This window comes from Pan paniscus, chromosome 12 (genome assembly GCF_029289425.2).
Source record: "Pan paniscus chromosome 12, NHGRI_mPanPan1-v2.0_pri, whole genome shotgun sequence".
Classification (NCBI taxonomy): Eukaryota; Metazoa; Chordata; class Mammalia; order Primates; family Hominidae; genus Pan; species Pan paniscus.
In genome coordinates, this window is record NC_073261.2 from 55305129 (window position 1) to 55319112 (window position 13984).

Genomic DNA, 13984 nt, shown 5'->3' on the forward strand with positions numbered 1-13984 from the left:
TCCCAAAAGTGCTGGGATTATAGGCTTGAGCCACTGTGCCCGGCCTGGTGTACTTGTTTATTTATTTTTTTGAGACGGAGTCTCGCTGTGTCACCCGGTTGGAGTGCAGTGGTGCGATCTCGGCTCACTGCAACCTCCGCCTCTTGAGTTCAAGCGATTCTCCTGCCTCAGCCTGCTGAGTAGCTGGGACTACAGGTGCACCCCACCACGCCCAGCTAATTTTTGTATTTTTAGTAGAGATGGAGTTTCACCATGTGGGCCAGGATGGTCTCGATCTCTTGACCTCGTGATCCGCCCGCCTCAGCGTTCCAAAGTGCTGGGATTACAGGCATGAGCCACCACGCCTGGCCTTGGTGTACTTACTTTTAATGCTTAGAGTACTCATCACACCTACAAGACATTCAATAAATGTTTGCTGAATGAAAGGGACAGATGAAGCTGTACTATCCCTGTGATCACACAGGGAGATAAGGCAGTGCTAGCCTCATTCCAATGCTTGTTCCAAGTTCTCTTGTCTCATCACAGGGCTGTTACAGGCTCAGATGAGAGGACTGTATACATCTCTTAATGCCTTGGTAATACAAAATCCCATGAATTGCTTCTGATAGTTTGTTGGGGGACACTATAAGTTTAAAATTAAAGGGGAAGAAGGCCGGGCACAGTGGTTCACGCTTGTAATCCCAGCACTTTGGGAGGCCAAGACGGACAGATCACCTGAGGTCAGGAGTTTGAGACCAGCCTGGCCAACATGGCAAAACCCCAACTCTACTAAAAAATACAAAAAAATTAGCAGGGTGTGGTGTTGCATGCCTGTAATCCCAGCTACTTGGGAGACTGAGGCAGGAGAATCACTTGAACCTGGGAGGCAGAGGTCGCAGTGAGCCGTGATCACACCACTGCACTCCAGCCTGGGCAACAGAGTGAGACTCCATCTCAAAAACAAAATAAAATAAAATAAAAGGGGAGAAACTCAGCAAAAATCACTTATGGGCTGGGCATGGTGGCTCACACCTATAATTCCAGCACTTTGGGAGCCCAAGACAGCAGGATTGCTTGAAGCCAGGAGTTTGAGACCAACCTGGGCAACATAGCAAGACCCATCTCTACAAAAAAATGACAGAATTAGCCAGGTGTGGTGGTACATGTCTGTACTCCCAGCTACTTGGAAGGCTGAGGTGGATCACTTGAGCTCAGGAATTCAATGCTGCAGTGAGCTATGATAGTGTCACAGCACTCTAGCCTAGGCAAGAATAAGACCTCACCTCTAAAATAAATTTTAAAAAATCACTTGTGATTTTCTGCACTGCAGCCTAATAGAGCTTTAATAACTGGGAAGTGACCTCATCACATCTCCTAAATGTGACAGGAACTAGGAACACATCTGACCTTATGCACTTTAATACTGCCTTTTTTCAGCATTTTTTTAACACGTATGCTGGGACTAAAAAAGTCAAGATGTGCTCCTCCACTAAAACCTCCACTGTCCAATTGGAATTGCAGTCTAGACAATTCTAAGGAAAAGTGATGGCCATATTCTGAAGAACATGAGTAGGTCTCAGTAGTTATAAACTCTTTTCACCAAAATGCTGTTTGATCCTCATCCTGAGAGCAGTATTTTAAAAAATCTCCAAAGCTCACCATTCATTAATAACCTAACAGTTTTTTAAGACTGTGGGATATAGCAAAGATGCCTCTGCTGTGTCCTTGTTCTCTCTGCAAGCTTTTTACCAGATGCTGGACTGGAGACTTGCTGAGTGCTAGACCACAGTGATTTGGTCATAGCTGGATGTGAAGATGGCTGGCTGTTCTTTCAGAAGGGACCTGGCTGGAGTTCTTATTGCTCAAAGCTCCAGCTTGCAGCACTGGGCTAGAGCTGATGGAAGGAGAGCTGTTACTATTCTGTTCTACGTGAATGCTACACTGTGAAAGAACAGCATCGTCTGACTTGGGCAACAAGATAGTATTCAAGATGTCTTAGAAGGCCTAATCAGAACTTACCAGCTGTAGCATAGCGCTCCCTCAAGTGCAGATGCTAGACCTCTGCAGCAGAACTTACTCAAGCTGTTCAGTATAATAGAAATGAAAATTCCCCATCCCATCCTTAACCTATTATCATCAGATACCTTAGGGCAGGGGAGGGGAGTAGACAAAAACCTGATTTTATTTGTATTTATTATTTTTTGAGGCAGAGTCTCGCTCTGTCGCCCAGGCTGGAGTGCAGTGGTGCGATCTCGGCTCACTGCAAGCTCCGCCTCCTGGGTTCATGCCATTCTCCTGCCTCAGCCTCCCCAGTAGCTGGGACTACAGGCGCGCGACACCATGCCCGGTTAATTTTTTGTATTTTTTAGTAGAGATGGAGTTTCACTGTGTTAGCCAGGATGGTCCCAATCTCCTGACCTCGTGATCCACCTGCCTCGGCCTCCTAAAGTGCTGGGATTACAGGCGTGAGCCACTGTGCCCGGCCAAAACCGTGTTTTAAAACAAACTCTAGAATAACTGATGTCTGTAAGTTGGAGAACTGATGTGCGGGACATGATCCACATGCCTCTAATAAAACACCTGGAGAGGCAGCTATTGTGGATCAAGACTCCTGTCCTTAGTCTTCACCAAGCAGCACAGGCTGTGGAACCGAAGCTTCAGGTTTGCCTTCACTGGCCGAACTATGGTATCCAGAGGACAGGAATCATGTCTGCTCCTCACTGATGCTCCTCATTCTCAGGGACACACAACACATAGTGTCACGCTGTAAGCAGAGCCAGGCTAGTAGTAGCCAGGAATAGGTCAGCCACCGAGGTGAGCGGTACCTAGTTGGTCTTCTTGGATCTCAGCCATTCTCATAACCTTTCAACAACTCATTCATAGGAAAAACTTCAAAATGTCCTGCTTACCTGCAGTTACTAAATCCAGTGAGGCAAAGATGCTCCCAGTCTAGAATTGTACTCTAGCCCCTAAATCTTGCTGGGAGTCTCAGAAGAGGGTGTGATATGCCTAAGGTACTCTCTGTGATGTTCTGCATGGCGAACACTTGTTTCTGGTGACTGTGGTCACCAGGGATCGTTACCTACTTGACACGACAGGAGGAAACAGGTCACAGATTAACTGGCAGCCACACAGTGCATATGTATGGTAATGTGGGGGGAAGGGTAGCACACAGACAAATCATCTGCCCAAGTGCATGCTGAGTGGATGCAGATCACAGGCCGAGCACCTGGGGGCGGGGCTTTAAACCTTGGACTAAATCCACTCATGAGTCCTCTGGGATATCTGCAGGCAGGTGCACTGAGGATGTACATAGCACATGTGTTTGATAATGCAGTCCAATTGGGGAGTGGATAAAGTGCATTTATTTTCTTCTATGTTTGTTTTTGTAAAAAGGAGAAAGGAAGCAAAAGACTCCTTCCTTCCAGACCCAGTGTCCACTGAGCTTGGAGGGGGTGGAGCCGGGACCAGCCCCCTAGGAGAAGGTGTAGGAATAGAAGGCAATGGCATTGGCACTATAGTCCATGGGGAGGAGGTGCCCGATGTGCCTGGCCCCTAGGCTGGCCCCACCCAGAGCGGAGGAGTGCCTCAGCTTCATCAGGGTGAAGCTGGAGAAGAAGTTCTGAGCCTGGATCTCTCTGCCCTGGGTCAGCGCCAAAAGAAAACCTGGAGGGAAGAACACAAGGACAGAGATAAGAGGAGAAGAGCAACCTGTACTGGGGCCAGGAAGGAAGACAGACAAGGATGCCCAGACCCTGAGGTACTCCTGTAGAGATGCTGGAGGGGCCTACATGCCAAGTGCCCAGCACACAGGGTGCACTGGGTACTCAAGTATTGGAGCCAGCAGCATAGGGGGCCTGCTCTCCTCTTAGCTCCAAAGGACCCAATGCCAGGAATTCCATGGTAGCAATGGGAGTCCTTGAGCTACTTCAGAATGTCCAGTAGAAACCGTCCAACTGCCTGGCATAAGGCTGCCAGGGCTAAGAAGCCAGGCCTCTTTTCTTCTAGCTAGAATTATGTTGACTAGGGATGTCCCCCAGGTTATCACACGCCAGTCAGTGCTCCAATTTTAAGTCTGATTTGTCTTTAACTTTTTAAAAGTAGCTATTATTCAATAAATCATTTGGAACACAACATCTTTTCAAGAGTTCAAGGAAGGTGGATGGGACATCATTAAAGGGCTCAATGGCAGAGTGAGGTTGAGGGCCTTAGACGGGAGCATCAGTGGCCTGTCTAGGTCTCAGGGTCCAGGAAGCAGGTTCTCTCTGGGGCAAAAAGCTTTCCTGGGCCACCTCCTTTCCAGCCCCGTCCCCTGCCCTTGCCCTTCCAGCCACCCCCCAGGCTCACCTTCCTTCAGCAGCTCCCAGCTCTTCCACACAGAGCCCACGCACAGGATGGGGAGTCCAATCTCGCCCTGGAACAAGACCTGGGTGGAGAGCAGAAAATGGATATGGGGGCCAACCTAGCCTCTCCAGTGCTGAAGGCGGGAGTTTCCTATGACCAACCCACTCTATCCCAGTTACTCGCCCTCAAGCCAAGAAACAGTAGACAGACTCAGGAAAGGGGAAAAAAAAAGGGAGGAAAATAGGAGACATTTGTAAAGGGCAAGGAGAGAAGAGGAAGGAAAAAGCATTAAGCAACAATAGAGAGGAAGGAAAGACAGAAGTGAGGGAAATGAACAGAAACATGACTGAACTGAAATTAACTCAAAGGGGACAGGCTGGGCGCGGTGGCTCATGCCTGTAATCCCGGCACTTTGGGCCAAGGTGGGTGGACCACTTGAGGTCAGGAGTTCAAGACCTACCTGGCCAACATGGCAAAACCAAAAGTACAAAAATTAGCCGGCCATGGTGATGCGCGCCTGTAATCCCAGCTACTGGGGAGGCTGAGATACGAGAATCACTTGAACCTGGGAGGTAGAGTGGGAGGTGGAGGCTGCAGTGAGCTGAGATCACGCTACTGCACTCCAGCCTGGCTGACAGAGTGAGACTGTGTCTCAAAAAAATAAAAAATAAAATAGAAAGGGGACAGCACACACACACACGTACATTAAACTAATTTACTATACATAAATACAGATTACAGGCCAATTACAGAGGGCGGCATTTGACCAAAGAACTTTCTTGTTACAGACATTCTGCAGAATGCTTCTTAGACCCTAAGTTCATTTAAAATAGTATCCAATTTATACAGGGTTTGATGGGATAGTCCCATCCACAGTGGGAAAGGACCACTCCTCACCCAGCAGCTCCCCCCATCTTCACTCCCACCTCAACTCACCGGGTCAATCTCGGGCAACACTGCTACGATGTGTCTGCCCAGCATCTCCCCAGCCTTCCTGAAGATATAGCGGGAAAGGGGGTCTCCCTGCTGAGCACCTGGGGTAGGGAGGACGGAAGAAGGAAACTGGTGAGAAAGGAGGGAGCTGCCATTCCTGGGCTATCCTTTCTCTGTTGCAAGGCAGCCATCACAGGAGCACCCTGAGCTAGGAGTCTACTGCAGGATGGATGCCCGCCTCGTGGCAGGTGGAGAAGCAAGTCTCCACTGACAAACATACCAGCTACCTCCCTCTGTAGAGGGGTGCCCTGTACAGAGGTGCTCACTCAGGCCCCCAACTCAGGAAGGGAGGGCAGCACCCACTAAAGGAATGTACTGGCACCTAGTATGCATCCAGCTCACACTGAGTTACTGTAAGTCTGTTCCTATGAGGCTGTCAGCTCTGGGGACCCAGGACCCCAGCTGAACAGCTGGCTGGTACTCCTGTCAGTGCCCTCCACCGACTTCTAACAGTCTGCTGTTGGTTAGCCTGTTCCTGGTTCTTTTCTAGAGGGGACTCAGTCCAGCAGGATCTAAGAGAGCCCTAGAATGCCCTGAGGCTGCAGGAACCCAGATTAAGGCAGGATGGACCTCACAGTGGAGAAAGAGCAATGTACAGATATACAAGCCCTCTGTTCAGCATCTCCTGACACCCAACAAAATATGCCTAACCTCTCTATAATCCCCTAGTTCTTTGAGTATAATTGGCTAGGAAAAGAAAGTTATAGATTTGTCCGAAGGACAACTGCTTCATAAATTCCTCAGAAACAGGCATACAGCCTAAGCAAGCCATGATAGCTATTAAAGAAAAAAACACAGGTAATACACAACTGTCAACACGACCCACGTGCCCTTCTGCCTCCACCCCAAGGCCCACCACCACCAAGGCCAGTGGTGGCAGAGAACTGAGGTCACTTGGTGAGAGGAAAATTGTTGTCAGTCCTGTCTGAACCCCACTCAATCTCCCAACTGGGGATCTTTGGAGAACAAAGCCAGATAAAACCCACCCCCCACCTCCAGTACCTTCTGCAATTTTCCGGCAAAACCCAGCAAACCTGCATTTATCAAAGTCCCTATACAGGTGAGTGAGTATCCCTAGCCGATCTGGCACCTGAGAGGAGAAAGGGCACAAGAGAGTCATCAGAAGCAAAGGAAAATCCCCAATCTGCCCACCAAAGTTGGCCTTCCTAATGTCTCTACTGTTGGAAAAGCTAGAATAATTTTTTTTAACTCCAAAGTACAAGGATTTGAGATTTCTCATTTGAGAAGTTATCTGTGTTCCCTAACATGGACTTCATTATTTCTTATAGATTAGTTTGAAGGCAGCACAGAGAACAGATTTGTGTTAACCAAAGTGTTTCCTATAGTTTCTTCAGCTGCTCTTTTTTTGTAATTTTTTTTTTTTTCCTTTTTAGGGACAAGGTCTTGCTGTTGCCTAGGCTGGCCTTAAGCAATCCTCCCACGTCAGCCTCCTGAGTAGCTGGGTTGGGGTGCTCTTGAAAAGATTTCTTTGGTCAAAGGAATCCAAAGAATATTGCATATTGTAACTCTCCCTTGGGGAGTCACAATGCACATTAGCAAATTAAAGGCTCTGAGAAGTCCTGCAATCAAGAAATCAATTTGTTTCTCCCAAAACTTATTTGACCACAGAAGGTAGGTCCTTCCAATCCCAACAAACTTATACATCTTTAACACCTCTAAGGTCCTGAGGAACCAATGGTTCCCCAGAATTTTTTTTTTTATTTTTTTTGAGACAGAGTCTCGCTCTGTCACCCAAGCTGGAGTACAGTGGTGTGATCTCACCTCACTGCAACCTCCGCCTCCCAGGTTCAAGCAATTATCTCTGCCTCAGCCTCCTGAGTACCTGGGATTACAGGTACCCGCCATCACGCCTGGCTAATTTTTGTATTTTTAGTACAGACAGGGTTTCACCATGTTGGCCAGGCTGGTCTTGAACACCTGACCTCAAGTGATCCGCCCACCTTGGCCTCTCAAAGTGCTGGGATTACAGGTGTGAACCACTGTGCCCAGCCCCCAGAATACATTTTAAGTAAATGTCTGAGGGGGTGGGTGGTAAAACTTGAGCACCTACAGCAATGTAGTAAGCACGTTATATACTATCTCATCTGATCTTTGAAACAACCCTGTAAGAATGACTAAAGGATAGAAGAGGGAGCAGCAGACCTATCAGTAGAGTTTGGAACCAATTGGCTGAGTCCGGATAGCTTAACAGTTACTAACTGCACTTCCTACGACAACTGCTCATCAAGTGATTTCTCTTCCTGGTCCCCTCCTATTCCTCACCTTGGCCTAGCCGGGATCCTCTTTAATCATCAATCCCTCAGCCCTGATAATCCAGGCCCTACTTCCCAGCATCTCTATTTTCCTTCCTTGGTCCTGGTCCTAGCCCCAGCCCCAGCCCACCTAAATGTCTGGACAGGAAGACTAACTGGGCCTCACAGGTAACTATCAAACTCATCAACCTTGTCCTCTCCCTTTCACCTTTTCTCCCGCCTTTTACCTCTGGTTCCGCTAAAGGCAGATGTTTCCTAACTTACCACAAATGAACACAGCACAGACAAGGAGGAGTCAATCCCCAACGCCCAGAGGAGGAAGATGCATATCCCCCAGAACTCTCCCTGTCCACCTCTTTAAGGGCTCTCTTGACCCATCCAGGCCAGAAGCAGCTCACAGCCCAGTGCACACATTCATACTCTACTTGCTGTCTCTGCCCTGTGATCTCATCCTGCACTTTTCATTCTAGCCTAGAATGCCATCTCTTTCACCTCCCAGCAGGTTCTAGCTGCCCAAGAATGAAGTCTGGCTAATCACCTGTCCCCAAACCACTCCTTCCTCATGACTGACACCCTCCTAGAATGCACTGCCCTGTCCTAGAATGCACCTCCTAGAATGCACCCTGTCCTCACCTATGACTTCACCCTGCAACTCAGACCCACAACTCACCCTATTTCCTGCCGGTCCGCCCAGGCCCTCCCCTGCATCCACTCTTACTTGGAGTGTTTCACTGCCCTACCCCAGGTGCGCATGTTTACTGGGAGCAGGAGGAGTACCTGGAAATAGTGGAACATGGCCTGTTTGACGTAGCCGATATCATGAGGAGCCGCCTCTAGGTTGTCAATGGAGTCAAACACTATTTTCACTGCTTGGTGTGCGATCCAGTAGGCTGCAGGGAGCAGAGAGGGCTAAGAAGATGGAAGCAGTCATCCTGAGCTCACGAGGAGGAAACTCAGATCCAGACAGATTAGTGATCTGCTTGAGTTTTATACAAATTAGGTTTCCTGATTCCCAGCCAGGGGTGGCAGGGGGTGGGAGAGGGGTGTGGGAGGGTCTCTATCAAACTGTATCTGACTGACCAAGATAAGGGAAAGTTGGAGGGGGAAAACAGAATAGGTGAGGCTGTGTCACACCAGCTCCTACCCAAGGATAAGGCAAGGTCAGTCTGTTGTCACAAATACCACTGGAGTCACTGCCATGAACTGGACCTCAAGGGCCCCTATGAAAATAAACACACACTACCTAGAGAGAGGTGATGTTGGAAGGGCTTCTACACCCTTTCCCCTAGCAGACTGGTATGGCATCTCCTGGCATCTATGGCCTTACCCTCAGTTTCAACTCCTCCCTAAGGACAGCAAGTCAACACAGGCAGGCCCCTGTGCTGAGGGATGAATCTGAGTCCTGGGTGCAAGTCATTGCTGGAGAGCAGGGTCAGCAGCTCATCCAGCATTCGCACCTCTATGATCTCAGTCATGATCCTGCACATGGAATGGCCAGGTTCAGGAGTTGTCCCCAGGAAGCCCCAAGGGCTCAGTGAGCCAAGGCTAAGGAGAGAAAGACAGGGAGTGAAGGAAGGAGCAGATCCAGGACCTGGAGCTGGGCCAGTTAGTGAGCTCACCTGAACCCTCATCACCCATCATATGGCCCCAGCCGCCGCAGCCACTCTCGGAGCCATCAGGGTTGATGAGCCTGCAGTTGGAGCCTGTTCCAGATATGAGCACAACTCCACCTGCGGAAAGGGAATAGGAGGCTCAGTGTGGCCAAGGCCTGGCACAGAGCAACAGCTTGCCACTGTGGAAAGACAGGACAGAAACCAGCCCCAGGCAAGGGAATCACCACCCAGTCCTGTAGAGGAGAAAACTGAGCCCAGCTAGTTTCCTGCCTGAGGGTGAGGGCCTGGGTCTCAGAAAAACTCTAATCCCATAATGCCCTCGTCTAGGGGGACAAAGAGAAATGCAAGCCTCCACCTCTTAGAGGGAATGTGGCTCCTTGCCCAGCCGGTCTTCCAGTGACTCTACCTGCTTTACTGGGATTGTGCTAGACCCGTTCTCACAGTGATATTCACTCATACCCTAAACCATCTTATGAATACAACTACCTCTATTTTATAGATGAGAAAACTGAAACTCAGAGTTTTGGAACTTCGCCAACATGGTATAGCAGGCAAAACAGGAACTGGGATTCAAACACCAATCCCATGACACCAACACTCTTTACACTATCACAGGGCCACCCCACTTCCTCCTCAGCACTGACAGCTTCCCCAGCCTGCCTTCCTCACTATACCGCCCCCAGGTGGTCCCTCATCTGCAGGGGAGTTATGTTTGACCCCACTCCTGGATTCCCATCAAGAGACCTTTCTTGCCCTCCCTCCTGCTGCCTGGTCCTTGCTCTGGCAGAGACTTAAACTACTGAAAGAGTTGAGGGGAATATAAGAGTGGCTGCCTTCTGGATATTTGCAGAACAAGTTTTGTCAGCTATATCTAAGGGGCTTTCCCAAAAAAACCAGTTCTCACTCTCACCCCTCCCTCCACTTCCTCACCATCCGGTGTAGCTGTGGCGATGGAGCCGGCGGCATCGGTGGTGATTAAGTAGCTTTCACTCAGGTAGGGAAATCGGTCCCTCAGCTCCTCGATCAGGATCCTCCCCGCGTCCTCCTGGTCCCCACCGCTCAGAGATAGGCCCTAGGCCACGCGGGAGGTGAGCGAGTGTGCAAAGCCCCAGCCCCAGCTCTTGTCTCAACCCCCGCCCCCTCCTGAGGCCTGATTCCTGTTCTCCCCATCTGGCCATACCCTGTTCACCCAGCCCCAGTCCTCCTTTCTCCCCACACAATGACCCCTCAGAAGGCTGTGGTTATAAGAACAACCTGGACTGGGGATGGACAGAAGAAAGAGGGGATTCAACAATGCCAGCTTTGGAGCTTGGAAGGGCAGTAGTGCTCTTAACAGAAAGATCAGGCAGCGGGGCAAGGTGAGGGGAGATGGAGAGAGGTAAGCTTGGTTTGGCATACATGGGGTTTGCCTGTGTCTGCAGAACATCTCACATATATGTCCAGGGAGTAGCCGGAGCTACCGCAACTTGGGAGAAAGATCTGAACCAGGAGTAAATAATAGCTAACACTGAATGAGTGCTTATGGGTCAGGCTCTATACTAACCACTTTGCAATGTATCATGCCATTTTACTTTCCCAACAACTCTGAGGTAGCTACTATTCACATTTTCCAAATGAGGAAACTGAGGCTTAGAGAAGGTGAGTAACCTACACAGGGTTATGCAGATACTGAGCAGCAAAGATGGGATTCAAACCAAGGTCTCAGCAGCTCTCCAAAGCCCTGTGCTCTTCCAACACATTTGTAGTTTGTAGGTGGCAACTGAAGCCATGAGACTGGGTGAGATTATGACAGTTTTGACACCAGGGACTAAGTCTTGGAGGTCTTTCCCTCTGCAGTCATCAAACTCATCTAGTCCAAACTTGCTAGCTGTCTCAGTGTCACTGATGGCTGAATTCCCAGGCTCCACCCCAGACTCACCAAGCTTCGCAGCGGTACCAGAGGATCCACCCCTGCTTTCCGTTTGGCCCTGTTCACCATCTCATTGATCCTCTCCACACACTTGTCTGTCCCGATCAGCTGGCCCCAATCAAGGGAAGAAGGAGTTACAAAGGCTTACAGAAGCTATGTTGCCCCCACAGGCTGCTCTGTGAGTCCCAGCCACCACCTCAACAGGAATTACAGAGAATAAAATCAGAACCAAGCCCTCTGATCCCCTCAGTGTGGTTTTTACCCAGTGGTTTGTGCTCAGTCCATCTGCTTCTGCCAGGATCTTCCCATCCTCTGAGACTAAAAGGACCTTGGATCGTGTGCCTCCCCTACAGAACACAAGAGGGCACTTGATCTTGCTCGGAAAAACCCACAGAGAGAGCTAAGCTTGTGCTGTCCACACTGGCAGAGCCCAGTATGATGGAGGAGACAGCTTCGACAAACTCAATCACCACTCCCAAACCCGCCTCTGTGGTTCAGTGTTTGCATGCTCTTTAACTGAAACATAATTCTCACTCCTCTTCCCTTGGGGATGTCCTCCTTATCCTGCAAGACTACTTATGCTTCACCTAGTCCTCGAAACCTTTTCTGAGGTGTGGCCCACCCCAACGAATTAGTTAAGTCTCCGTTAGTTAAACCTTCACAGTGCCTCCAAAGTTATTAAAGTCTCCTCTGTATGAAGAGTGTGTTCAGACGCTTTGTGTCCGCCTCTCACTAGACTTCAAGCTCCACTGGGTCAAGCTCCTGATCACTTACTTACCCTCTCAGAACGAGCACAGGAGCTGGCACAGGCAATGCTCAGCAAACACTCCTAAGAAAAATGGCACATCTCTCTGCTTCCCTCACAATAGCTAAAGACTGCATTTCAAGATCCAGCTGCCAAGGTCTTCAAGACACCTTTGCTAGAAATGCTGACCAGATGGCAGGGTGACTTCATACATACTTAAGCAACTAAACCTTCAAATGTTGATTACTGGGGGTCACAGTAGTTCACAGGGAGATCTGTGGTGATGGGATATATGTTTCTTTATTGATCATTACTTTTAGGAATGGCAGAAGAAGACACTGAAGACCGCTCATCAAACTCAAAGAGGACATGAAATTTCAAGGGGGTAGTTAATACATGAGGTGGCAGATTCCACAACCAAAAGCATGTCTTGACGAACTGGAAGAAACGGGTCATATCTTACAGATGACTATAACAAGGATGAATGCAGACTCCTATACTGTTTTTTTTAAGTGCTACAAATACAGGATGGGAAAGATCATTCCTAACAATTCATGTGAAAAGACTTTGGGGTCTGTGAATCAGCAGTGGGGTGTGGCTGCCAGAGAAGTGAAAACAATCACAGATTCGAAAGTACAGTGCCCTGGCTGAGAGGCCAGCGACCCCCATTATTCCCTGATTTGACACACTCAGATTCACAGAATGTTGCCACTGGCAGGGACATAGCGATCTTATTTATCCCTATCCTCACTTTGCACATATGGTAACTGTAGCCCAGGGAGGGTAAATATCTTGTCCATGGTCATACCCGGGCGCAGAGCTATTACAAAAAGTTCAGTAAACAAGCTTCTGAGCAGAAAAATGCAATCTAGTGAAAGCAGCATGGAAGGCCAACAGGGATGGAGCGGTTTTCAGACATCAGGACAACCTAGTACTCTGGCTCGCAGCTGCTCCAGCTCCCGGATAACCTCAGCCAAGATCTTTGTCCCGCTTCTCCCCACTCCCACTCCCCACCCTGCCCGCGCTCAGCAATTTCACACCTGACACCTGTTCTGCAAAACTCTGTCCGAGGTCAGGAATAGGAAAAAGGTGCTGCTTCTCCAGCTGAAGACAGCGGAGTGGGTGTTTCGTGGGAGAAAGGGGCGTGGTTCCGCCAAGAAACACAAAGGATCCCCAACCCGGGGTGTGGCTGTTGCACAGGCAGAGTCCCCGTAAGGCATACAGCTGTGCGCTCCAGGGCGCCCCTGCGCGTGCACACACCTCTTCACCGCAAGGTCCCGCCGCCCAAAGTGCCCGGACGCCGAGGATCAAGGCCACCAGCTTGCCAGGCTGGCCACGGCCTTCCGCCCCGCCCTCGGGCCCAGGCTCCCTCCGCCGGGCCGCACTCACCCCTCTACACCCCCATAGATCGCGGCCATGCTGCTGCTACCGTCGCTGCTGGTCCCGCCGTTTGCGTCTCTCCCCGCCTGACACCTCCTTCCCTCCAGCTGTCTGGGCACCGCCCCACTTCCCGTGACCTCCCGCGCAGCCAGCTGACTCCCTGTGCGCGTGCGCGTGCGCGTGCGCGGGGGCGGGGCGCCGGTAGGAGCCGGGGATCGCTGCGTCCCTCAGGCTGTCTTCCTTCTGGTGTCTCCTCCAGGTGGAGCGACTGCGGTCCGCAGCGGCCCCTCCCGTCCTCCTGGATCCTGCTTCCAGAGATGGACACTAATCCCAAGAGGAGGAATCAAAGAGGGGTATCTAGGTCGGTCGGACCCTTAGGACACATCACTGACCTGCCTGCCTGTAAACGCCCGGAAGTTGCTGGCAGTCCCGCGTTAGGTTGCGCGTGCGCACTGCTCTTGGCCGCGTAGGTTGTGACGCATGCTCGGCCAGACCCCCGCGAAGCTGTGGGTTCAGGGACCTGCGCCCATGGACCTGTAACAGAAATTACTGTAATGTTCTACTGAACATCTGCCACGCGATGGCGAGTCACACGGGCACACACGAACACTCGCTCAGATTGTTGCCCTGCGCTCGTGTGAATGTACGGATCCGGGAGGAATTGGGACCTAAACAGACAAGCCCTCGAGGCGGTCCCGGCAGCCCTGAGGAGGGAGCCTTCACCTCTTCCTACCCACCCAGTTTACTT

General features: G+C 50.3%; 1 protein-coding gene across 4 annotated transcripts; it reads right to left on the reverse strand.

Moving 5' to 3' along the window:
• Positions 1–3321: 3321 nt before the first annotated feature.
• NAGK (N-acetylglucosamine kinase) lies at positions 3322–13709 on the reverse strand. Of its 4 annotated transcripts, none has more exons than XM_008960267.6 (10): positions 13629–13709; positions 11374–11458; positions 11121–11219; positions 10133–10274; positions 9209–9319; positions 8367–8479; positions 6319–6406; positions 5260–5357; positions 4327–4405; positions 3322–3645 (listed from the first exon to the last, which is right to left on the reverse strand). In XM_008960267.6, exons 3-10 carry the CDS (start codon positions 11178–11180, stop codon positions 3455–3457), a joined length of 882 nt encoding a protein of 293 aa, XP_008958515.1. In that variant the 5' UTR covers positions 11181–11219; positions 11374–11458; positions 13629–13709; the 3' UTR covers positions 3322–3454. The 4 variants fall into 4 exon arrangements, with proteins under 4 accessions (XP_008958515.1, XP_003808214.3, XP_057157270.1 ...); XM_003808166.5 differs by having other exon boundaries at positions 13246–13664; XM_057301287.2 differs by lacking the exon at positions 13629–13709 and adding an exon at positions 13286–13303.
• Positions 13710–13984: the final 275 nt, after the last annotated feature.

What these genes read in the sequence shown, in the direction of transcription:
- NAGK (XM_003808166.5), bottom strand. Translation starts at nt 13,274, where the DNA reads ATGGCCGCGATCTATGGGGGTGTAGAGGG. An exon ending in GATGGGTGATGAGGGTTCAG is followed by an intron (nt 8,480 to 9,208) that starts GTGAGCTCACTA and finishes TGCTCCCTGCAG; the next exon opens with CCTACTGGATCGCACACCAA. An exon ending in TTGCCGGAAAATTGCAGAAG is followed by an intron (nt 5,358 to 6,318) that starts GTACTGGAGGTG and finishes TCCCTACCCCAG; the next exon opens with GTGCTCAGCAGGGAGACCCC.